Source organism: Aricia agestis, chromosome Z (assembly GCF_905147365.1).
Source record: "Aricia agestis chromosome Z, ilAriAges1.1, whole genome shotgun sequence".
Lineage (NCBI taxonomy): Eukaryota > Metazoa > Arthropoda > Insecta > Lepidoptera > Lycaenidae > Aricia > Aricia agestis.
Window position 1 is genome coordinate 22,479,312 of NC_056428.1, and position 27,296 is coordinate 22,506,607.

At 37.2% G+C, this 27,296-nt stretch overlaps 1 protein-coding gene across 1 annotated transcript in view; it reads left to right on the plus strand.

Annotated features, from left to right (window-relative positions):
- Window positions 1-23,210, plus strand: part of LOC121739065 (peroxidasin) — a 110,951-nt gene extending 87,741 nt beyond the window's left edge. The window contains exons 2-7 of the mRNA XM_042131378.1: window positions 12,453-12,668; window positions 18,469-18,540; window positions 18,608-18,840; window positions 19,457-19,750; window positions 19,822-20,094; window positions 20,186-23,210. Of these exons, the coding sequence (XP_041987312.1) occupies window positions 12,453-12,668; window positions 18,469-18,540; window positions 18,608-18,840; window positions 19,457-19,750; window positions 19,822-20,094; window positions 20,186-23,028 (3,931 nt within the window). The 3' untranslated portion in view covers window positions 23,029-23,210. The remainder of the gene's footprint in view (window positions 1-12,452; window positions 12,669-18,468; window positions 18,541-18,607; window positions 18,841-19,456; window positions 19,751-19,821; window positions 20,095-20,185) is intronic.
- The last annotated feature ends 4,086 nt before the right edge of the window (window positions 23,211-27,296 follow it).

A 27,296-nucleotide genomic window follows, 5' to 3' on the forward strand; every position in this document is an offset into this window, starting at 1 on the left:
CAACAAGGCAGATATTTTTTGTCAATCTGTCTGACTATTCTTCCACAGAAATCACTAAGGCCATGCTACGCGTGTTCGTAAACGATTTTATAATATTGTTCCTAATCGATAAGGGCGATATCGTATTTTGCATACTCGATGTGAACCGAATTCACTTCGAACTCATAAAAAGTTGGAGATTATCATTCTAAGAGTTAAAAAGAGGTTTTCCGATGAATCTGTAATAATCTGTTTCTTTATAAGAGGTCAATATTATTCTTAAATATTCTAAATACTGCAGTGCGAGCATTATTCATTTAGCGCCTATAGACAGAGAATACATGAGTCTACTAGAATCAAAAACCGCAATGTCCAATAATGATTAAATTGGACATGGCGGTTTTTGATTCTAGTAGACTAATATATTAGTAGTACCAACTATAGAGTAATAACACCCCTCTTTTTTGTCGGGGGTTAAAAAGGCAAATGACCGCTACCGCCTCGGTTCGCCGAGTACAGTTTAGTACTATTGGTTGTAAAATTAAGCCTTCAGATATATTTTGATGCTTTCTTAACTATAACTTGACGAAGTGTTTTAAAAATTAAACTCACTTAACTAAAGTAATGAGTGCGGCGGTAAGTTTAGGCATAAGTTACGTATATGAAATGCCTAATTAAAATAGTTCACATACACGTTAATACGTAACATACGTAGACCGTAACGTTCTGTCAGAAACAGAGCCAGATAAGTCTTAACTCGGAAACTTCATACAACTGACTAATTACGGAAATACTTTAATGGCAACTAATTTCTATAACTTTTTCTGACTCCACATGTTCCTTCCACTACAACTACAATAGGGTGGCAATTAACTGCAACTTATGCAATTTAAATTGGCATACGTCTAGTCGCACGCACACAAACACTGTGCCGAAGTCTGGTAACGCCGCATCGTCGGAGTGGGGTGTGTTATTTTCTTTACGGAATTTCTTGATTCGGTCGCCGCGCTCAAAGTCCGTGATAAAGGCTATGCAATAGATTAAAAACAAAAGCCTAGGAAAATGTATCTAAGGCTGGTGGATACACGTAAAAGGACACGTACGATAAAAGGACTCTACGCTCGTAAGTCGAAGAGTTTCCAATCCCGTTACGAACGGGATCTCATCATAATAACGGGATTGGAAACTCTTCGATCATGCCATTTAGCCGAAACTTTTTCGTTTTCGCTTCGTTATAGAATCGCCGGTCAAAATGTATGGAATTGACATACGAGTCGAACGTCAACGTCATACTAACGAACGTAAATTCCGTACATTTTCATCGGCGATTCTATAACGAAGCGAAAACGAATAGATTTTGGCACACCCCCCTGGTTATGCTCCGAAATCAATCCCGAAAAATTACACGTGATCTCGCGATATCGGAATCCCACGAGATCGGGATTGCACTCTCTACATACACACAGGTTGTAATAAAACAAAGTGATTTAGGATGTGTATGACATGTCCCTAATACAGGACCGGTTTAAGCACTACAGCGCCCTGGGCTAAAATTTATCGGAGCTCAGGGTGCTGGTAGTGCTGAAAAAATTGGTGCCCCTTTGTGTGCCTTCAGCGCCCATTTTTATCTGGCGCCCTGCATCCCCCCCCTAACACCGCTACTGCCCTTATAGTTCGCTGTCAAAGTAGCAGTTGCGTTGATTTAAGAGTTACTTTACATTTCTATGGTTTTAATAAGAGAAACGCTTAAGCGTCATGAAGCCCAGTCAAAAACAATAAACAATGGGGGCGTTGTGTAGAGGCTTGGGGGGTGATGTATTTCATCTGGATGCATTTTAAACTGAAACATATGGGGCGCTAAAACAATTTGTTTTGAAAGTGGGCAGTAGACAAAATAAGTTTGGGAACCCCTGTGTTATACAAACATTAAGGCGCATAATTTCGGTGTCGGTGTGCAGACAGCGGACACATTGGAAGAGTTGAAATAAATTCTAAGTAAATTAGCCTTTTGCCATCAATACGTATTAGGTCCAACGCTGCGCCCTTACAAAGGAAAAGTTTGCAATTATGTAGTTCGATTTGACGATCGGCTGGCATAATGTAGGTACAGTAGAATCTCGATTATCTGATAATCTACACAAATATTATAAAAAGGAAATCTTTGTTTGTATAATTGTAATGAATAGGCTCAAAAACTTCTAGACCGATTTTTTAAATTCTTTCATCATTCGAAAGCTTCATTATCCACGAGTAACAAAGGCTAACTTTTATTTAGGAAAAAATAGGTTTCCGAAATAAAATTGGGGTTTTCGGAGACAAAATGTAAAAAATCGACCAAAGATGTTACTTATTTTACGTACGCTGCCAAAACTATAAAAGATAGAACATCTACTAGTGAGGCACAACATTTTTTTTATTTAAAAAATCTTGAATTTTTTTGGACTACATTTAAACGCATTTATTTTACTCATGCTATTAATCCTTATCAAAATAAATTATTTAATCACTAAGTACGTAGATAATAATATTTGGTCTTAGAATGACTAAAATTGGACGTTTGCTTTTGAAGTTATGGCGAAATTAAAATATGTATTACGATTTCTACTGCACGTCCCGTTACAAAGTGGGCGTCATCAAGGGGAGTTTAGATCTATTATAATATCTTTTATTATATCGATGATCGAAGGAGCTAGAACATTTTCTTAAATATTTGAAAATTCCTAAGAGAGCCAGGTCGGACGACCATGGCGTATACTTTAAATAATATTATATTAGACACTTCAATAAAATAATACTAGCTATTTGACCGAGCTTTGCGCGGTATTTGATAAATAAAACCGGCCAAGTGCGAGTCGGACTCGCGCACCGAGGGTTCCGACAGCTTAAAGGTATTATAGACCTGAGTATTTGGTATGAATTTCAATTTAATACCTCTACGCGTTTATGAGGAAATGGGTAGTAAGTTTAAAATTATTAAAAAAAAATATATTATGTGATGTAACTAAAAATTTATGGTTTTCGTAATTTTTCCTTTATCTATGCTATAAGACGTTGCTTCGTACCAAATTTCAAGATTCTGAGTTCACGGGAAGCACCCTGTAGGTTTTGATTCCCTTGCAAGTGTCGAAAATTTGCGGCATAAACGGCTGTATCTTTTGATTGCGTTGGCTTAGAAGTTTGATTTTTTCACAGCTTCAAGGGACAGTAGACCTAAGTAATTGATATAAATTTCAGCTTCATACCTCCACGCGTCCCTGAGAAAAAGGGTCTTGACAGACGGACGGACGGACAGACGGACAACAAAGTGATCCTATAAGGGTTCCGTTTTTTCCTTTTGAGGTACGGAACCCTAAAAAACGAATAAAATGACATTTTCTAAAAATGATTCCTAGCTAGATCGATTTATCGCCCCCGAAACCCCCTATATACTAAATTTCATGAAAATCATTGGAGCCGATTTCGAGATTCCTATTGTACATATATATATATATATACAAGAATTGCTCGTTTAAAGATATAAGATATGGTCAAAACAACGTTTGCCGGGACAGCTAGTCTTTTATACATCTATTACATTATACGAAATTTTAACAAAGGATATATTGTTAAAAAAACAAAGGGTGAGGGGTCCCAAAATATTTCTTCATACGAAGAGGGGGCCGCATCTAAAAAGGTTTAAAAATCGCATTAAAAAAATCCAATTATCCGGACTTATTCGTCTATACATATCAATTTTATGTTGGCGCATCTTTTTGCGAAACGTCAGGGAGTTTTTATTTAGTTGCGTTTTTAGGGTTCCGTAGCCAAATGGCAAAAAACGGAACCCATATTGATTCGTCATGTCTGTCTGTCTGTCTGTCCGTCCATATGTCACAGCCACTTTTCTCCGAAACTATGAGAGCTATACTTTAACTTTCATTAAATCAACTGAAATACATAAATAAAAAAAAATAAAAAAAAAAAATAATTTCATAAAAATAAACCTTATCGCTGCTGCGGAAACCTTCATGGGCGAGTCCAACTCGCACTTGGACGATTTTTATTACTACTTTATTCTTTTATCTCACGGGAGCCGTTTATTTTTCCGGAATGAAAAGTATTCTATGTCCTTTCCCGGGACTCAGAGTATCTCCATGCCAAATTTCAGCAAAATCGTTTCAGCAGTTTGCGCGTAAAGAGGTTACAGACAGACAGACACACTTTCGCATTTAAAATGTTAGTATGGATAAATAAATACGAAAGTTATTAAAGTTTTTTTTAGAGCGGCGATATGTATTTTCGACTATCCGAAATACGCCTGGTTAAATTTGATTCGGAAAATCGGGATTCAAGCATTAGAGTATTGACAGAATGCAACCCGATTCCTAAGCCGAGGACTAAGTTCTGTGAAGTCGGAAAACTCGGAATTTACCCGCTCTGATATACTTAATTAAGGATTAAAGTTAAACACTCGCCATACAGCACAGTAAGAACACCAAAATAAAATACAAAAGGCAACTTGTATTTCTTATAAAGCTGGAGATTTTGTTCGTTTGAACGCTATAATCTCATGAACTAGTAGACCGATTTCTTATGTACTATCAGAGAAGTTAATTCCTAGGCAGATGATGGAGATGAGTAATTTGGTCGCGTTAAGTCGAACCCATCCGACCATAAACTTATATATAATAAGTTTATGCATCCGACCGATCACATCACAGATAACATTGAATTGACATTTAAGCCGACCACATGACATAGGCCCGTCAACTGCCTAGGAATCAATTTGTTCGATGGTACTTTGGCACAGAATATAATATATCTGAGTAGCACACCCTTGAGGTGTGCGATCCTTGGGCCGTGCAGCGCCATGATCTCGTGGTGGTGCTAGGTGGAGACCTCTCACGCCCGAGCATGGTGCGCTGCATGCTCGAGAGTGATGAGGCTTGACAGGCGGCGGTCTCTTTCTGTGAAACCATCCTTTCACAGAAAGAGGCCACGGAGCGGAACAGAGAGGATGACCCTTCCTCCGTTACGCTCCGCCGGCGTAGGACGGGAGTGCGGAGGAGTCGCTATGCAAACCTCCAATAACTTCCGTCCCATTGGGCTCCGGGTCAGGATGGGAACCTGTCCGGCTTAGCTAGCCCCGGCGCCGAGGGGAATGCTTCAGTTTGCCGAAGCGTTCCCTTTGGTGGAAGTCCGGTCCCTTATGACGTAGTGTGGAGGGAGTCTTGTGTTAGACAGATCCAGGACATCCCTCCATATGCGGCTGAAGGCAAACCGCAGGTGGTTTTAGTGGGTAAGCCCGACGCTTCTCGTCGGGAGTCCCACATACTCCCGGGGTGCTTCAGCTTAACTGAGGCACATCCTCAACCCGGGACACCCATAAAGAGTTTCCCTGCGCATCAAAAAAATATATCTAAGAGTACCTGACCACGGGTCAGATTATTATTATGATATAATATTATTATGATACTTTTTTTGCGGGAAAAAGTACGTTTCATTTGACTTATTTAGCGGAACGGAACACCTAATATTTCAAATCTAAACAAGTATGGTCAAGTATTGAGCAGTAATCCTTGTAAAACGCAAACAATTCAGATTTACGAGTTCGCTACAGATGTAATAAAAAGTGCTTATAAATAAACTTCTGTACGAAATAATGAACAAGGGCTCCCGAGCCCAATTTGATTAATGATCGTTTAAATAATATTGCGAAATATTTTTTCTGGAGAGTTAAAGCTAGGTTTTCACGGTGCACCCGCATATTACAAGGATTCTGTGCGATTGTAAAAATATATCTCTTTATAGATTTACTAATCCGCGCTCAACTATTTTAATCAAATATGAATTCAGCTTGTACCCAGCTGAATCCTATGCGACAGCAATATAGTATCCTCATAGTTAAGGCCCCTCCTTAAAGGAGAGGAAGAGGGGAATTCGCGACAAGCTCGAGCGTGTCACATTAAGGCGACGCCTTGATAATTTGGCTGTAGCGATATCGATTTTTCTCAGCAATGACTAAAGCTAAGAAATTAAAGTCCATTGTCAGTATTCATCATGTCTTTGTCTTTGAATTAACCATAGCATAACACGCGATTGGTCAACTTTTATTACACAGAAGAATCAATCAAAAAGGCATCTGTAAAAAAAGGGATTCCTATTTTGCCAATAGAGGAGAGTGATTTAAGCTTCCAAAATTTGTACATAAATTGGCTAAAGCTTACACGTCTTTAATTTACCCATAGCTTATAATATGAAATGTATTCTTGGTTTTTAAATTACGCGACAAAAACTATTTTGACGCTTACGCCCTTTCCATTTTTTGCTGTTCCATTGCTTGATTTCTATGAGAGGCCGGGCCGGCCGCTCATAGAAAACAAGCAATCTAAAACATAATATCCAACACGGTTTTTCCCTTTACACGGCGTCACCTTACTTGTATAGGCTTCCGACATGTGACTAGTTACCACGATTCACGGTATTGAAATCTGATTTCTCACGTATTATATACGACAACCAAAAGTCAAGTTTTTATGAAACATTCGAGATTGGTTTGACATTAACAATTTTGATGTTTATTACACAGGGACCGAGTTTAGCGCCCGCGCGTTTGTCCATACTTCCGCAACCGCTGCGGTTAAAAGCCTTATCGTGTACACCTAGCCTTACCCGTCAATAACTTGATGCATTGTTACAGTTATTAAAATTTATTTGCGTGATTTAATTGTCATGCTTGCTTCATTGTTGCAAATTATTGTATATGACTTGGTTAGTTTCCTTGGGGTTTACTGTGCCAATATTACCGTTGCCTGTTCAGGTAGTGGTTGGTTAAATATCTCGTTAACTCTATGATCTATCGTTGTAGTCAGAGAGATAATGATATTTAAACGATTAATAACCACAATCATAAATGTTTCACTCACAAAATGAAAAAAAAAAGGATCAAAATGTTTTAACCCCGGTATTGCTAAAGCCAATTTATTTTCTCACTTTTTGCCTATTTTTGCCATCAGATTCTGGTACACCTATACTCTTCATAACTGTGGATTATGTTAGAGCTAACTCTATCACATAGTTATGTCTGAATTATGAAAAGTGCTTTTAACCTACACTAGGTTATTTTAACTGCACTAAAACTAGCTTATACTGATGTTTAAGCTAGTTTTAGTGCAGTTTGTAGTTAAGAAAAAGAATTGCTAATAAAAAATAAACGAAAATAACTTGACTTTTTGTGACTCTGCTGACAAAATGGTATTTTAAAAAAATATGTTTTTTCAGGGGTAGAGCTTTGAAGCATATCAACTAGTCGTTATAGTTATAGGAAAATGTTATGCACTTGTCTAACACGTTATAAAAGTGACTTGACAGACAAGGAAAGAATATATACACACATGTTCAAATGTCGATAAGGTCTTAGTAGGTATTATTCAAATAGGTACATGTCCACACTATGCAATTTCAACTTCAATTTTCGTCATCATCTTTTTATTCAATTTTCGTTTGACATATTCAATAATTGAATGCGTCAAAATACACCAGCGTTGGAAAGAAAAGTGTCATAGCGTCGCGGGCATGCCTCACGTGCGATGTTGACTGCGCTATAACGCATGCCCTTGATGAACAAAAAAAGGCGTAGTGTGGACAAAGCTATTGGCTGAATATTCAAAATTCAAATGCTGCATCTATATTTTATCCGGTAACCGCATGACTAGATAGACTAGATATTCCAATTACATAATTGGCAGCGAAGATCTCAATTCGGTACATAGAAATTATCTCACCCGATATCCTGAACAATATCTGATATCTCTCAAGCTTAGAATATGAACGGGAGAGCTGTTGCTGTTGCCCGCGACTTCGTCCGCGTCATAGTATAATAATTAATAACAGAGATGGATAATTTTTTGAATATCTTGACCCGACCATGCAAAATGTTAATCCATGCAGTACTTTTTCAGTTTATCCCGGACATAAATGCAGACAAACAGACAAAAATTCTAAAAACTATTTTTTTGGCTAAGATATCAATTGTAATTTGTAGATCATGCTCCAAGTAGTCTTTAAAAATATACTAAGTATGTACATTGTACAGGATTGACTTTCCTTCGATTTTTACCGACTTCCAAAAAGGAGGAGGTTATACGTTCGGCTGTATGTATTTTTTTTTTTGTATGTTCAACGATAAATCAGCCGTTTGTGATCCGATTTTCAAAATTCTTTTTGTGTTGTATAGGGTTTAACTCGAATTTGGTACCATGTTCACAAAAGTGGTGATCTGATGATGGGATCCTGGAGGAATCGAGGGGACTCCTTAAAATTTGTATCAAAACATATAGTGATTTCAATTTTTTCTGAAGCATTCGAGGTAAATGCTACCAAAAAGTAAGATTTCGCACCAGGTTATACCCTGGATCTGAAGGTACCCAAAAGAATACAGGTTACAAGATACAGGTTCGGGGATTTCTTTTGACTTTTCGGGGACTTTGAAGTCGGTACCAGTCCCAAAAGCTTCAGATATTCTGACATTGACTGAACTCACGATAAAATTAGCTGGTACCGACTTCAAAGTAATGAAGACTGTAGTATGTACAGAAATAGTTAAGATTTTTTATATATATTAGTTTATTTAATACTTTTTAGTTCATATTATTATTGTTTTTACCTTGAAAGTCGGTTTTAATTTTTTGTTAAAAATAATAATAATATACTTACTTACCTCTAATCTCTACCTATAAATTTTTATTTTTAAATCTCTCGACAAACTCGAATATTGATCTAAAAGAAGAATGGTTCCTAACTCCTTGCAAAATTTTGTCGAAATTGGTTCACAATAAACGAAGGAATCGTTGAATATAATTAATATATCCAAGGAATAAATAGATTAACGCATTTAAGCAAACATACTCTTCAGTTTTATAATATTCGGTAGGTATAGATTTTTTTTCAGCCCGATCCGTCCAGTGGTTTGGGCTGTGCGTTGATAGATCACTATGTCAATCATTCAGTCACCTTTAAGTTTTATAGTTAGTTTTTATATAGATTTTAGTAAATAGCGATGAAGTATCCAACTTTCACCGTTCGAAAAGTCTTTTCAACGATTTTAGAATGGCCATTCCTTTTATTACTTGCGAAAGAATAATGTTTGAGTACGCTATCGCTACAGTAAAGTATCGGAAAATGTTGTGCCAGTGATACACGTGTGGCAAAACATGCCAAGCGCCTGAGGCATCTAACATGATATAAATCGAGCAAGTGCGTGTTGCCAGTAAACAATATTCGATAGAACACTGGACTGAAATTTTTAAAATAATTTTTCAAACAACCTCCCGTGATGATTTTGAAAATCTCACAGTTTTTTAAGGTGAATAGGATTATTATGATACTTATATCGATAGATATAAGTACTAAAAATAGTTTGATATATTCCTACTTCTAAGCGCCATATCCTCAAACTATTTATTTAGTAATCTGTGGCCATATTATTCTACTCGTAGAAGGAAGTCGTCACTCGCAAACCACTTGAACGGCCAATATTGATGAAAACCCACACTTTATAGTCCGCCTGTCCCAGTCTGGATTATATTTATTTTTACGTTTATAAGAAGGTATTTTATTTTGGCAAACGATTAGTAATATCTCAAACTTACGCATGCGGCATGCAGGGTAAAATTTTAAAGACTCTCTCTGAAAATTTTCGCTATCACGTATAAGGCTGAATTTATATGCGGCCTGAACGCGCGGTTTGGCGGCTACACCGCGACAGTACAAGCAAATGTATGTAAATAGTAGCGCGATCGCGCCGCTATTTAGATAAATAAAAAAAAAACAAAAATATTTATTTCCAAACTAGCTGTCCCGCCGGTGAACTTCGTATCACTTTAAACCTTCCCTGGACTTCTACGAATATTTTAAGACTAAAATCAGCCCAATCCGTTCAGCTGTTTTCGAGTTTTAGCGCGACTAACACATTTGAAAATCCATTTTTATATATAAGATAGGTTAACAAAGTTAACACTTTTAGAACGTCGTGTCTACATGAGGCCTACCACCGGTTCGGGAACTACCCCGCCGAGAAAAACCGGCGTAAGTGTCTAAACACACGAGGCTGAATTACGCCGGCGTAATTTCCGCCGCAAATGTCAAACGCATACAAAACGCGACGTAATAGTGTGTCACCCCTCGTATTCGGCCCGTATTTTGTATGCAATTTAAACGTGGCGTAAACGCGTAATTCAGCCTAGTGTGTTTAGAGCCTTAGAAACTCGCACGGGGCCACCTTTTACAAAAAAGGTGGAAAATAACAACAAATCATTACATACATTTTGGACCAAGAGCCCGCGAGGGCTAGACATTCCTTCTTCTCGTAAAGCTGAAAGTTTACCTGTTTGTGACCTTTACAGAGGTAAGAACGACCAGGAACTATGGAGTTTCGGTTGCGGTTACTTTAGGAGGTATCCAGTTCTGAAGGTCTACCTGACCTCCGAGAGTAAAGCTCAATTTCATAGCTTATATTCTTCGCAGTGAGTGGAGGAAACTCGTCTTCCAGTGCCGGACATTTTTGACAGTTGCTTCCCACCCTTAAACTTTCTTAAAGTATTAGACTTTGAGGGTGTCTAGCAGTGGGAAGCAAGCATCAATAACATCTACCTACAATCTATCTAGGTAGTCTTATTTCAAAGACAACACTTCTAAACTCAGTATGGGTGGTGCAAAAACTAAAATGTCGTTTACTTTGCGCAGTGAAATTTGTAAATGGGGAATATTATGCAAAGGTTGGAGCAGAGGGCGCTAGTAGCACAAACAGTAAATAATTTGTCCAATTCCGACATGTTGCATGTCAAATCAGAATATTGACAGAAACGTTGTCAAACGTCGAACAAAACTTTTGGTTTACTGTCTAGTGTATATGCTGCCTCTACTCTCTAACGTGAAAACATTGCAGCCACAGACATAGATTCCCAAATGATGAGCAATGCTCGTCTTTCGAAAGTCTGTATTTTAGTCTGCTAACAGAATCGGACGTCAATCGGAATTTTAAAAATGTCTAAATGCCTAAAAGTGCCGTATTGAGCTGTAGAAATTCAAATAGAAACGTTGGCCTAGATAACGAACACGATCATTGTAATCATCGGTACGTCACAGTAGTAGGTAGGAAAAAACTAAAAAGTGACATGCGGTGTCTATCTTGCTCTATGTCTGTGATTGCAGCTATATTATGTCATACTCCCAGAAACCACAATAGACATAACTACCAGTAGTTCGACTGCAAAGAAACGGACAGGTTTCAGTATCTGTCAAATTCGTCGGGTTTCACTAGGATTATGAACGGAATGTGCCTCGTGCTGGCTGATATAATTTATTTTTAAATATTTAAAATAAAGATTTCAAAATTGGATTCTGCCAATTTTAATCGCATGTGCCAAAACACAAACAACAATACGACCAAAGAGGAACACGTCCAGCGAATATGTCATAGTTTTAAATTCGTAGGTCACAAGGTAACAACCCTAGCGACGATTTTCGTCATAATACGTCAAACTTAAAAATTTCAACATCAGTTCTAAGTCGGCATACTCTATCATTCTGTCTACTCTGCAGAAACTCTACAAATTGAAACAATTTCAAATCTGAAATGTAACTCACTTGAAATACTGAATCAAAGTACTCACAATGTGCACTAGTCTTGCCACTTATCCTGCACGAGAGAAAACTTTGTGTGTGCCCAAGTAAATTACAGAGTTCCCAGAGTGATACCACGAGTTTGGAAGTAAATTCATATTAAAAATGGTAATGTAAACTTACTGGTTACGGCCATCGTTAACATAATGGTCTACTTATGGTAATAAAATGTTTATGGTCTAAAACTTGAAGGGGTGTTTTCACGTGATAAAACGAACCCATTAGAAGTCGCTGAAAGGCTCACCACAATTTATTCGTCTGATTTCTAAGGATGGGTTGCACCAACTTACTTTAACTATAACTGTAACTTTAAGTATAACTTTAACTACAATCCAAAATGTCAAATCTTTGGTTAAAGTCAATAATGGACGCCATATTTAACAATAACCTCGACAAGGTTTAAAAATATGAACGTGGCGAAAAAAGGAACTAACGCTGTCATCATACAAAAACGCTATTTTTGACAGTTCTCCTTTACCAGCAGCGCCCGCAAGTATGAGCGAGCGAACTGGGATTGAATTGCACTCCGCATCTCTCTCTGCTCCAAGTTTAGGTATGAAACTCGTGAGCGTTAGCGACCGATCGCTTTTGTAGGAGGGGGGGGGGGCCTGTACCCCCTACCCGTACCTCGCTACACCCATGCATCCATGACCCAGGCCATGACCCAGGAACATTGAAAACTTATTTAGAACTGATTCAAACCCGCGACCCCCGGCTTGAGCAGTATATGCTATTAAAAAAAACTTGTTGGCTTTACCCAGCAGTGGGTGAGTAAATAGGCTCTTTAAAGAACTTATAAACTCTTGTTTCAGAGACCTTCGCTTCAATCTCATCTACGACATAGCACCGGACATCTTCAGCCATCTCCACCGACTTCGCTCGCTGCTACTCAACGACAACAAGCTACGGGAGCTCCGTTCTGGAGTCTTCTACGGTCTACGGCGGCTGAAGTATCTCTTCCTGTACAGGAACAGAATCCAGCATATCGACTCCGACGTGTTCCATGGCATGGTGCATTTGGAGCAGCTGTAAGTACCTTTTTTCTTTTTATTTGTAAAGAAGGTTAAACGCCAAGGGCATCCCCGGTCGAGCAGTGAATACCATACCGCCATGGGCGCCATCTGCCTCTGAACCAACTTCTGTGATAGTAATATACTACCAGAAAAGTTCATTCATAGGCAGGAGTAACATAATTTGGTTGGACTCATGTAATTTGGTCTGTTTATGTCAAAACCATCCGACCAATCACGCCTACGCACGCTAGGCCGAAATCATGCCGAACTTCGGCCGCGTTTTTTCGGGTTAGTGTGTTTAGACACTAACATTGAATTGACATAAGCCGACCAAATGACGTAGGTCCATCATCTGCCTATGAATCAATTTTTTCGATAGAAGGTACTTTCGTAAGTATTGAGATCTTCACACCAACCTAAAAAAAGTGAATTTGTCCATATTTTATAGCGTAATGGACTCGTGTCTAACGTATTGTAACACATTATAAGTCACACATTTCAATAAAATCCTATGAGTTGAGTCGGAGTAGATTTGGAGTGATCTGAGGACACGGTAGTGTCCCCACTGAGACGAGCCAAGCGAAGCGCAAGGGCACTACCTACCTTTTGCTCGAAGAATTTCGCCGTTTTTTTTTAACCTTCATAGAATTGGTTACCGATGTACCATATAGTTTATATTCTCAGGATATGATGTCAATTAATAGTCTTATTAAACATACAAAGTCTCAATTGAATAGGTTTAATACTTTAGATATTATTGATATCTAAAATACGCCGAACTTTAGTAATACGCCGTAAAATAAGTAATGGAAGTTAAAATTTTGTTTTTAGTATTTGTTGTTATAGCAGCAACAGATATACACAATCTGTCAAAATTTCAGCACTCTAGCTATAGCGGTTCTTGAGGTACATCCTGAAAACAGACAGACGGACAGACAGACATCGAAGTCCTAAATTCTAAAAAGGACTGAAATCTCACTAAAAACATTTCAAGTAAAATGTTACCTTGACGACCACAAAAGGTTTGCCCTGTGAAAAAGACATCAGATGTAATGTAAAGCCAAGCTTCTAAACCTACGCGTTCGTACTCTACTCTATCAACCCTAACTCCAACAAATTCTACATATCAGTAAGTATGTATGGCTCGGCTGTTTCGTTACTTACTTCAGATTAGAAACTAAATATTCGCCTCCACGACGTTAGCGAAACAGCGAAGTCATACAAACTTTCTGATATTATGTAGAGTTTGTGGAGTTAGGGTCGATTTTCGGGTCGATAGAGTTAGGCCGCGTGGATTCAGAAGCTTGGCTCTACATTAGATCTGATGTCTTTTTCACAGGGCAAACCTTTTGTGGTCGTCGAGGTAGCATATTACATGAAATGTTTTTGGAGGGATATATTACTTTAATCCTGGTTTAAGCTTCTTTTACCATATTATATGCTGTAATATTGCTCTACTTTTGGTATACCTACATAAAATAAGCATTTCCTATAACCTTCAAACAAAAAAATATATTTTAGGTAATAAATAAGCCCCAAACTTACTGTCTCCTAAACCTGACGACTGAAAGCATTTCTAAAATTACTTAGCGCTTCTTCAGAATAAAATATCGATATATATCACCATAACTCAATGTCTTAGTTAAAGCCACTTTTAATTTGCATATTTTCCCTGTAAAATGAAATATTTATCCATGAAGTACGAAATCTTGTTAGTAAATCAGAAACGACAGAATATTAAAATCAGTCAAGCATATCTTAAGGAGCTCACAGCCAATATTGCCTCGCATTTCCTGGAGATATTTCTTACCGTAAGCCGTAAGCCGGACTATGGATGCTAACCTTTTTAACCGACTTCCAAAAAGGAGGAGGATAAATGTTCGGCTGTGGAGTTTTTTTTTTTGTATGTTCAACGATTACTCCGCCGTTTGTGAACTGATTTTCGAAATTTTTATCTTGTTGTATTAGGTTTCACTCCAATTTGGTACCATGTTTACAAAAGTGGTGACCTGATGATGGGATCCATGAGTAATCGAAGGAACTCCTCGAAATTTATATGGAAACATATATTTTTTTATTTTTTATTTTTTATTTTATTTTATCAGGAAAACATACAGTGATTTGATTTACAATCTTAGATACTACACAAACACTTAACACCATTTACACGTTTTCACAGTTAAACACTCAATAATAACAAAAGCTTATGATCTAATTAATGTGAGGTATTTTATGTTTACGAGAAAAAAAAAGAAAACAGATACGCACTGAAATATAACAGTAGGTAGGTATACCAATGAATGTAACATGGAGCAAATGAACAAGTTTAATGTTAGTTCTAACTTTAACAGTTAAGAAACAGTCTCAAACCATTGCAAACCATTGCACCATTGCACATATGGTGATTTTGGTTTTATAAGAAGCATCCTAAGCATATGCTACCAAAACGCAAGATTGTGTGACACCAATGTCACCAAAATTGAACATAACAAATTCAGCCTTAACTCCAGAGCGTAAGGCACACATTTGACATTACTTCTGAGAAGTAAGTTGCTTCGATAATAGGCGGCCAGGCCGCGGCTGCCATCGAGATATGATATTTTTTATGGTAGTTGATACCTTAGTATGCAACCACCATAGACCACGCGCACCTGGGGCCGAACGGTGTCTCGAGTCGAACGGTGGGACCGGTTATAGATGTCCCAATTCGTACACCACATGTGGCCGCTTGGGAGTTGAAGCGTTCGAGACCGGTTTCCTGCACGATATAATTTGTTGCTAATAGTTTGTGTATTCTCAAAACTTCACACTCGAAATATTTCGTGTAAAGATCGCTCGAGTCATACAAATGCTATGGACCGGTAGATGTCCGAATTCGTACACATATTCACCCTCCTATTGGTGGATATGTAGCGAAATAGTGCATAGTTGTCAAATTAATAAATTACGAACAAATATTCGTGCTTGTGTTTCTTTTACAATATAATTCCCTACTTATAAGTTAATGTGTTCAATAGAAACTTAGTTTAATTACAGTAGCGTGTACAAATGTGAATTCTGTGGAGTAGCTGAATTATGCCCGGTTTCTGAGGAACTTTTAACGGCAGTTTATTTATTCGTTAGCGCTATTGGTTCGATAAACTAAGAAAGTGCGTTTCTGAACATCGCAATGTAAGATAAACTCCGTTTCAGCGCAGGTTAACTTAACTGGCCAATGTGTGCCGTTTATCGATTTCATAACTTTATTTGACGTTTTGCTTCAAGCAAATTACATAAACCTTTAGGTTTTAGCTTATTATAAAATTGTCAGTTAAAATATCAAAATTAACATGATGAATACGAGCAGCTCATCAGAGTCTGATTTGAAAGTATTGGAGTTTATTTCTAATATTTGAGTACTTACCTAGAAACTTACGGCCGTTTTCAATAACGTATCTACAGTTATATAATAAAAATTATAAAGTTATAACCGTAAAAAATAGTTCAAAAGTACTTAAACAAAGGTAAGTATATTTTATTTTTGTTTCTTTTAACGAGTAGATACTCGAGTTTTTTTTTAATTAAATTCGGTAGTGTAATTTTTGCTGACGCGATTCGCAAGTGGTAAGACCCAAAAAAGTGCATTGTCTGGCCTAAACAAAGCAACTAAACTAACAAAATGAAAGAGCAGGCAGTCTTGTCTTTACAAAGTACAAACAGATGTTGATTTGGTTCTCCGTTAGAAATATTATTGTGTTCTGTGATGTGGACTGTGGTTGTATGAAAACTACATAATAATATGTACTAGAGGTAAGTAAATGATTTGCAAATTTTGCAAATTGCAGCATTTTTATTCAGTGTGCATCTCATGAAAATTGAATATCGAATTTAAATAGCCAATTTTATTAATTTATAACTAAAACAATTCTTATTTAATTATTTACTTACCCCTAAATAAAATCTTCGTAGTATTCGCTTATTCGTAAATATTCGTATTCGTAAATAAAACTAGTAATAATCCTAATTTAAAAATAGCAAATTTTAAAAGACCCATCTAACGGCAAATTATGGTACTGCTTATCTGTTTGACAGTGAACGGTTCGTTGCGTTTTCAGAAACGCAGTGACAGATAACCAACGCGACGTTTATCCTAGATACAATACTAGCGGCCCGTCCCGGCTTCGCACGGGTGGACATTGATTTTTAAATATATTTTTTTCAATCTTTATTTCTTAGTCAATCTGCATGTTAAAGTAAACGTGATTAAGTAAACGTGGTAAATGTAATGGTTGGGATAATTATTGTTACACTTGATCAAAATATAATTCAATTATTATTATTAAATCTGGTAAATACCAACTAAGCTATAGCTGGTAAGTAATTTGGCCTGGTTTGTACCGGCGCAACGTTACTATTGCATATATTTCACCGACTTCCAAAAAGGAGGAGGTTATATGTTCGGCTGTGAATATTTTTTTTTAGATTAAAAAGTAGGATAATAATTGTAATAGTCAGACATACGATATCGCGGACTTTTACGTTGATATTAATGTCCTCTATAACTTATAAGACTCTAGTAAGTACATCACTTTGAGTCTATAATTTATAAAGCTTACAATATATGGAATATTTTGGTAGTTTTTTTACACAATTAACATTAATGTTAATACGGTTCCCTTTTTTCTCTCATTAATAATTAATTATAGGCTATAGCCTATGTTCAGCAGAAATAGTGTAGATTTAAAAATATGCATTAATTATACTTCAGACACAATTGATCTTCTATAATTGTTATGCTGGCAGCTGGCTGCCGCTATTAGAGATTTATAGTTATAGAAATTAATTAAAATAGCACTAAAAAATAATAGTCATTCAAAACGTAATGAATTAATGAAGTACTATAATATTATCTACATTAACTGTACTTAGTAATGAAATCATTTATTTTGATAAGAATTAATGCCATGAGTAAAATAAAGGCATATAAATGTAGTCCAAAACATTTCAAGATTTTATAATAAAAAAATGGTTATTGTGCCTCACTCAACATAGATAGGTATAGTGTGTCGTGGACTTTTTTGTAGATATTTAAAAGATCTACAATTACTTTGAACATTTTATGGTTCTATCTTTTATAGTTTAGGCAGCGTACGTGAAAAAAGTTTTCTGGTTGATGGTGCCAGTTAAAAAAGTTTCAAATATTCTGGCAGACTGAAGATTCAGCTAAGTATATCTGGTACCGACTTCAAAATGATGAAGATTGAGTACAGAAATAGTTGAGTTTTAGCCGAATTCGGAAAAAGGCACTATTAGTTAGGAAAAAATATTTAATACTTTTTAGTTCATATTATTTAAAGGATGTTATTATTGTTTTTACCTTGGAAGTCAGTTTTAATTTTTTGTTAAAAATAATAATTATCTTTTAATGATCCTAGACTCCTTACGACTGACAAGAGCTATTCCAATTAAAATCCATCGAAGTATAATTATTCATAAATTAATTCTCTTCTTAATCCATCCAGTAAATTTGAACATGCGACTTTATGTGAAGTGAAGTGAAGATATTCGCCGTTCTAAATTCTTAACTTAAATCAATCTTTATAAAAGTACGGTTAAATCCACAGAGATGCAGCTGCTCGACATGATTGATGAACATACAAACTTTTACATTTACATGTAAACGAGATGAGAAAAATGTGCTTATTTTGTAAACCGTTTTAAAGCGAATTGATTGAAATGATGGAATGTTTTAGTTTTGCAAATAAGTATTCCGTATTTTATATTTTTATTATATAAATTCGTATATATCTCACCGCAATTATTTTTTTGGTTTCAGATATCTCCATGTCAATGAAATTCATCAGATCGAGCCGGAAACATTTTCGAACCTGCCGAGATTGGAAAGGCTGTACGTTAAAACTTGATTCTTTTCTTATTACCATTGCTGACCAGCTACTAACGACAACTATTTTCAGGTATTTACACAACAATAACCTAAAGACCATACCGCCTGGTTCTTTCCGCGGTAACCCCAAGCTGCACAAGCTAAGATTGGACAGCAACGCTCTGATCTGCGACTGTTCTATGCTCTGGTTTGTGCGCATGTTGTCCGAACACCAGGACATGAGTATAGCGGCTACCTGCTATGAACCGGAAAAAGCAACTGGAACGTCGCTAGCAGCAATGAAGGAGAAAGATTTCCACTGCCGTAAGATAAACTTCATTACATTATGTGACCTACTTACTATGCGTTAGGGAATTCAAAAAAGGGTAGTTTCAGAAAATGTCTTGTCTCTCAGTTTAAACCATAAAGTTAATATACCTAGCGGAATAGAGAAACAATTTATTCTCATAGAAATCATGTTCAATCATGCTTGTGAAAGTGTATACGTACCTACACATATCTTTACACACAGAATATAAAACCAATTTCGGTTTCGTTTGACATCTTGAGATTGTTGCTCTATTCTGCTAGGTATATTAACTTTATGGTTTTAAAAAGTATTTATTTGTTATAAAATGTCCTTTATTGAGTCGGATTTATTAAATAACGACAGTATCTAATACCGGGTTCCAACGATTTTCATGAAATTTAGTATATAGGGTGTTTCGGGGCCGATAAATCGATCTAGCTAGGAATCATTTTTAGAAAATGTAATTTTCATCGAATACCGACCAAAGCTCGGTAGCTAGTATACATAAAGCATCGCAAGCGCCATGACACTTGGTGATGCTTTTTGTCAAATCTCTTACATTTTTAGATCCAATTTCGCTATCGAAACTAGCGAATGCATTTTGATTAACCACTCTGTTACGTTTTTCAGAACATCCGGAGATAATGTCTGATCCGACGGACGTGGTCATCAATTTTGGAGACAACGCGATGTTCAGCTGCGCTGCTAGCGGGGAACCGGAACCGGAAATTGTCTGGTACCGTGACTCCACCATCCTTCCTACCGACTCTTCGCGATATGAAGTACTAAATAATGGATCCCTTATGGTTCACGAAGCTGACGAAAACGACGTTGGAGTATTCGAATGTACGGCCAAAAACCCCGCCGGTGAAGCGAGATCCAAGCCAGCGAGAATGATCGTGCAAAGCAAACCCGATGAAAATGGTAATTGTTTGCTTAGTTCTTAATTCGTTAATGAAATTCTGACAATAATTTAATTTTAAATATCTTTGTAGGTTACCCGGTATTTACAATTTTGCCGAGAAAACAAATAGCGAAGGTTGAAGAACCGATAGTTCACTTCGATTGTGTCGCCCGAGGAAATCCCCCACCTCACATATCTTGGTATTTCAATGGGGAGCGAATTGTACTCACCGACAAAATCTCGATGTCTCACAATGGATCCATATTTATTGAGAATGTTCAAAACGAAGACGCCGGAACCTACACATGTCAAGCGGAAAACATCAACGGAAAAATTTCAGCTACAGTTTCGCTGGAAGTGATGGGTGACTGGAATACAATATTTTACTTGTGAACATTTTACATTCATGTTTTGCTGAAATTTTAACATTTCTCATATTTATTTTTTTGTTTCAGTTGCTCCTGCATTTTTGACAGTTCCACAAGATCAAACCGTTACTATCGGGGACACGGCTCACTTTTACTGTAAAGCGAGGGGTGTACCAAAACCTAGCATAACTTGGTATAGAAATACTATGGTTCTACCCCCCAGCGAAAATATTGAGTTGAGTGATGAAAATCAAAACCTCACTATCATTGAAGTGTCTGAAGACGATGATGGTTTGTACCATTGCAGGGCTGAAAACACGGAAGGGTTGACTGAAATATCAGCTGTACTTAAAGTGCAGCAACTTATAATTGGCCCACCGAAAATAGTAGTACGGCCAGAAGACACTGATGCATTTAAAGAAACCCAAATTCAACTACCTTGTGAATTTGAAAGCGATGAACCAGCATCTATTGAATGGAGAAAGGATGGCAATCGTGTAGTACCAAGTAGACGATTGAGTGTCACGCTTATAGGAAGCTTAGTCATAAACAACGTTTCTTTGACAGATACTGGAAACTACGAATGTTCAGTATTCAATGAGTACGGCAGAGACACGGCTTCAGTATTTTTGACCGTGAAAGACCGCATTTTACCCGGGGACGAATATGTAAATATTGCTTTGACAGAGGCAACTCGAGATGTTGATCAAGCTATTGCCAGAACGATAGACCAGTTGTTCAATAATTCGAATGGTACAAATAATATTAACGATCTTTATAGAATTACGAGATTCCCTAACGCTCCAGCGAGAGAAGTTGCAAGAGCGGCCGAAATATATGAAAGAACCTTGGATAAAGTTAAAGGTTTCATACAGTCTGGCTTAAAAGTTACATCCGTGGAGCCTTTCAATTATGAAAACATTTTATCACCACAACACTTAGAAGTTATTGCGCGTTTGTCAGGCTGTGTGGCACATAGAGAGTCTAGAGACTGCTCAGATATGTGCTATCATGGCAAGTACCGAAGCATTGATGGCAGTTGTAATAATTTTGACCATCCCACATGGGGTGCATCACTCACAGGATTTCGTCGTATACTTTTTCCTATATACGAAAATGGTTTCAGTCAACCAACCGGATGGAATAAAGATATTAAATATAACGGATTCTCTTTACCAAGTGCGAGGCTGGTTTCAACCACCATTATAACCACTACTGAGATATCCGAGGACATTAAAATAACCCATATGACTATGCAATGGGGTCAATGGCTTGATCATGATTTGGACCACGCTCTTCCGTCTGTGAGTTCCCAAACTTGGGATGGAGTTGATTGTAAAAAGACTTGTGATTATGCTGCACCGTGTTTTCCGATTGACGTACCAGAGAACGATCCTAGGGTCACTAATCGTCGTTGCATTGATTTTATTCGTACTAGTTCCGTATGTGGTTCTGGAATGACATCTACTCTTTTCGGTAAAATTCAGCCCAGAGAACAAGTTAATCAACTTACTTCCTATATTGATGCATCTCAAGTTTACGGATTTGAAAAGGAAGTCGCTGAAGATTTACGTGACTTGACCAACAGCAACGGAACACTACGAGTTGGAGCTGTGTTCCCTGGACGAAAACCTTTGCTGCCTACAATAGGAATTAACGGTATGGATTGCAGGCTTAATTTACAAGAGAGCACACGAAGGTGTTTCGTTGCTGGAGACATCAGAGCCAATGAACAAGTTAGTTTGGCTGCTATGCACACAATATGGATGCGAGAACATAATAGAATTGCAAATCAATTAAAATCCTTTAACCCATTCTGGGATGGAGATAGGGTATATCAGGAGGCAAGGAAAATAGTTGGAGCCCAAATGCAAGTGATTACTTACAAGGACTGGCTGCCTCTCATTCTAGGACCAGAGGGTTACGAGCAACTAGGAAAATACAAAGAATATAATCCGAATATAAATCCATCAATTTCAAATGTGTTCGCCACAGCCGGTTTGCGATTCGGACATTCTTTAATTAATCCGATACTACACCGCTACGACGAAAATTTCGAAGAAATACCACAAGGCCATTTACTGCTAAGAAATGCATTCTTTGCTCCTTGGAGATTGGTAGAAGAAGGTGGCGTAGATCCTTTAATGAGAGGAATGTTTACAACTCCAGCGAAATTGAAGACATCCACCCAAAACTTGAACTCAGAACTCACTGAGAAATTATTTTACGCTGTCCATGCAGTTGCTCTCGATCTTGCCGCTATTAACATCCAGCGAGGCCGTGACCATGCCATACCACCATACACGAAGTGGAGGCAAGTGTGCAACATGAGTGAGGTGAACGACTTTGACGACTTGGTTAACGAAATTTCCGATAAATCTGTTAGAGATAAACTTCAAAAGCTTTACGGATCCGTACACAACATTGATGTTTGGGTTGGAGGAATTTTGGAAGACCAAGTCGATGGTGGAAAGGTCGGTCCTCTGTTTAGATGCATCCTTATTGAGCAATTTAAGCGATTGCGAGACGGTGATCGTTTCTGGTATGAGAATCCTTCAGTCTTCAAAGCGGACCAATTGAAGCAGATCCAGAAAACGAGCTTGGCGCGCGTTTTATGCGATAACGGCGACAACATTGACACGATCGGCGAGAACGTATTCTTGCTACCCGAAGTACAGGACGGTCTTATTTCATGCGAAGACTTACCTTCGATTGACCTCCGATTTTGGACTGACTGCGAGTCTTGTAATGTTGATGACGATTATGACACTGATAACAATAGAGTTCGTCGTGAAACGAGGCGCCACAGCACTTCGGAAAATAGTCGGCGATTGAACGCTCTCACCAGGTCCCAAAATGACTTAGAAGACACTATTATACTGCTAAAGAAACGCATCGACAACCTCGAGAAAAAATGCCAGAGAGATTAAAATGGACACAAAGGATTCGGGATTCCATTATATTTTCTGCAATTAAATTAATAGTATAAGCGCTTCAGTGTTACATAAATCAAACAAAATACAAAAAAAATATATAAAAAATTATGGAAATGAAAAAAAATGTACTTACATAATTTTAGTACTTACTATCTATCTCTGTGGTCCAACTAATTAAGAAATGTCTATATTATTTTTTATATTAATTTATTCACAGATCCTGCATTTTTAATCTTTATTTTGTTATAATTAAGTATTCACTGCCTATCAAATATTATTAACGTACCTATATTTATTTATTTCGCAACTTATTTAACAAATTATTATATCTATCATTAAAATGTTGTAGGTAAATCAAGTCAATGTTACGTCGTTTAAGAAATATAAGTAGGTGTATATAATAACATAATATTGTTTTTGAAACATTAATATGAAATGAATTATTCTAACATTGCAAACGAAGGGTACAGGGGCAAAACAAGAAATGTCACAAAAACAAAAGATTTCATAATAAGCATTTTAATATTTTAAAAGTTAACAATTTTCTTAATTATCATTTAAACTTACTTACTGTTTATAGGAACTTTAGTTTACTTTTAAAAGTCTTAAATGCAGTTACAAAAAATATTGTTATGAAATTAAAATTATACTAAATTATTAAAAAAATAAAGTATTTGTAATTTTAGTTTTAGATTTTTTGGACATTCCTGGTTTTGCACCTGTACTCTTCATTAACAATAAAATAGTAAGATATCGTCAAAAGATATTTTATTACAATTTACAACATACTCTCTGTCAGAGATAACTTCTACAAGTTGTTGAAGAAAATAAAAGCTCAAAATAGCTTTTCTAGACTTACTCGACACTCGTATATTAACAAACAATTATTTGTGTATAAAATTATTTGAATTTATTGTTGAAAGAAAATTTATTTAAAACAAAATATATTGAACGCATACGAATTAAAATTTTATATAAAAATCAATTTTGACGTTACAAAATAAATTTGTCTAAAAGTAATATTATCTAGTCCTATACAAGTAAGAAAATATTACATGTTTTAGGCTAGGAAATGTATGTATGCGCTTGTTTTTCGATCTACCCTCTTAATGCCATCAAATAGAATCTTTCAACAACGCTTCTGTTTTCGATTCGTTTTCTTAGACTTACTTGATGAAAAAATGAAAAGAAAGTTTATATTAACTTTATTTTTTATCAGAAAATGTATTTAACTGCACTCTATAATATTATCTAATTATCTAAGTATCAACATTTATTCAACTATTATGAATTAGTGCGTAAACATTTATATACGAATTAAATGTCAGTTGCCGTCCTAAATTTAGAAAAAAAATAGAGGGAATCAGGGTAAGTACGGATACAGGGTAAGCCCGCATAATTCGAATTAACATTATTTATTAATTTAGGGTTTAACCTATTTGATGAAAGTTGTAAGGAACTTCCAGTGATTTGATCGGTTCAATACTGTGCTTTTTAATTCCTGACACAAGACTAGGGTATGTTATTCGAATATTCGAATACTCGTTTTATTCGAATATTCGACGATTTTATTATTTGAATATTCGCCAAATTATTTTTCGAATAATTCGAATAGTAAAAATATTTTTTATTTTTGTTTAAAATGCTATCAAACATAAAATTAACATGGAATAAGAATATAATTAAGTTAAAGAAGAAAAATAATATTACTTATGAATATTCTACATCTTTAATGATAATATTATATCAGATATGTTATCTGGTTAATATTATAACATATCTGATCTTGCGTCAAACTCGACCCTGGATGACGGGGGGCAGAAACCGCTGACCATACCGCGATGCACGAGCATCATGTCGGATATTCTGTTTTATCAGCGCTCAGTGCGAAAAGCCCTCTGTTCCCTTGATATCCAAAAGTCGAGTGGGCCTGACGGAATCCCGCTTATTGTATTGAAAAAGTGTGCTCCAGAGTTGGCTCCGGTCTTAACGCGTCTTTTTCGGCTCTCCTATTCCACTGGCATCGTCCCGGCTTCCTAGAAGACAGCCTTGGTGCACCCGATCCCCAAAAAAGGTGATCGCTCAAATTCTTCCAACTACAGACCAATCGCTATAACCTCTCTCTTTTCGAAGATAATGGAATCCATTATCAATAGCCAGCTTCTTCGATACTTGGACGGCCAGGGATTGCTAAGCGACAAACAATACGGGTTCCGTAAGGGTCGCTCGGCTGGTGATCTCTTGGCATACCTGACTCATCGTTGGGCTCAGGCAATTGAGTCGAAGATCGGGTTTGGCACAAAGCGCTGCTATCAAAGCTTCCATCATACGGGCTGCCCGAGAAATTATGTAAGTGGGTCACTAGTTTCTTAGCAGACAGAAGCATAAAGGTCGTAGTTGACGGCGAATGCTCGGAAACTCAGTCTGTTGATGCTGGTATCCCTCAGGGCTGTGTGCTATCGCCTACTTTATTCATACTGCATACCAATGACATGTTACAAACCAACGGCGTTCATTGCTATGCGGATGATAGTACAGGTGATGCTGTATATACCGGCTCCCCTAATATTTCTCGGTAAAATGTCACTGAGAGTCGAAACGAACTTGTGTCTAAGGTGGAGAATTCATTGGAGAAGGTCTTTGAATGGGGTAGACGTAACTTAGTCCAATTCAACCCCGCCAAGACACAAGTCTGCGCGTTCACCACTAAAAGTCATAAATGGTCGTTTATCCTCGTTTCGAGGGCACATCTTTAACCATCTCCCCTAGCATTGAGATACTTGGCATCAACATATCGAGCGAAGTCCAGTTCCGATATCACCTAGAGGGTAAGGCCAAATTAGCCTCAAAGAAGCTTGGTGTTCTTAACAAAGTGAGACAGTACTTCAGTCCGGACCAACGCCTACAACTCTACAAGGCGCAGATCCGGCCTCATATGGAATATTGTTCTCATCTTTGGGCAGGGGCGCCAAAATACCAACTGCTCCCTCTGGATCGTATTCAACGAAGGGCCGCTCGCATTGTTGACTGCCATAGTGTTTCAAACAGCTTGGACCCCCTGGAATTACGCCGAGATGTAGCTTCACCGTGCATCCTCTATCGGTTGTATCACGGGGAGTGCTCTGAGAAATTGTTCGGAATTATACCACCTGCAACTTTTCGCTATCGTCCCACGCGAAAAACATACCATCCGCATCACCTTGATGAGTGGGAGTCTTCCACGGTGCATTTTTCGCGTAACTTTCTGCCGCGCACTGTAAAACTCTGGAATGAACTGTCACCAGCAGTATTTCCGGACCGATACAACCTGCAAACCTTCAAGAAAAGAGCGTATTCCCTCTTAAAAGGCTGGCAACGCACCTGCAGCTCTTCTGATGTTGCGAGTGTCCATGGGCGACGGTAGTTGCTTACCATCAGGTGACCCGTTTGCTCGTTTGCCCCCTTATTTAATAAAAAAAAATATATAAATCTGTTTTTAGTCTAACTAATGAGTATACGACCATTCATCGTCGCCGTTGACCATGTTTTAGAAACGTCCAATCAATTCATTTGTATGTAATTAGGCAAAATAACGATTTTGCCTAAAGGCATGAAAATGAAGATATTATAAACTCCTTTCAGTCATGGATTTCAGTATCGTCAGTAATGGTCGCTCAAGATCTGTATCTATTGATTTCTTTCAAGCATAATCACATGAGTAAAGTAAAACGGTTTACACTTTACAGCCTTTCCTTTATTGCCCAGCGTAACCTTAAAATATACATTTTTAAATTGTTTAACGATAAAAATTAACTATGTCATTTACAAAGATTTATGTTGAAAAAGGTAAAAATTAGAATTGCTTACTTCGTAGTATTAACAAAATAGGTTGTACATGGTTGTACGAAGTTTTTTGTTACTTTTGTTCAGAGTTTTCAGCATTTTTCAAAAATTTTGAATTATTCGAATAATATTCGAATTATTCGAATAGTAAATTTGTCGAATAATAACATTCCCTACATAAGACACAAGCATATTACGTAAGCTGATTGCTTACGTAATATGCTTGTGTTACGCAGGCTGATCACCTGATTGTCTGACAAGTAAGAAGATCCATGCGTCGGATGGGCATGTAAAAAGTCGGTCCTGCGCCTGATCTCTCGCCAGTCGTGTCGGTCTTCCGTCCCACTGGGTTATGATAGTAAAAGGAATAGAGAGTGCTCTTGTGTATTGCGCACACACTTGGGCACTATAAAATTACTCCTGCGTACCTGGCCTGGTTT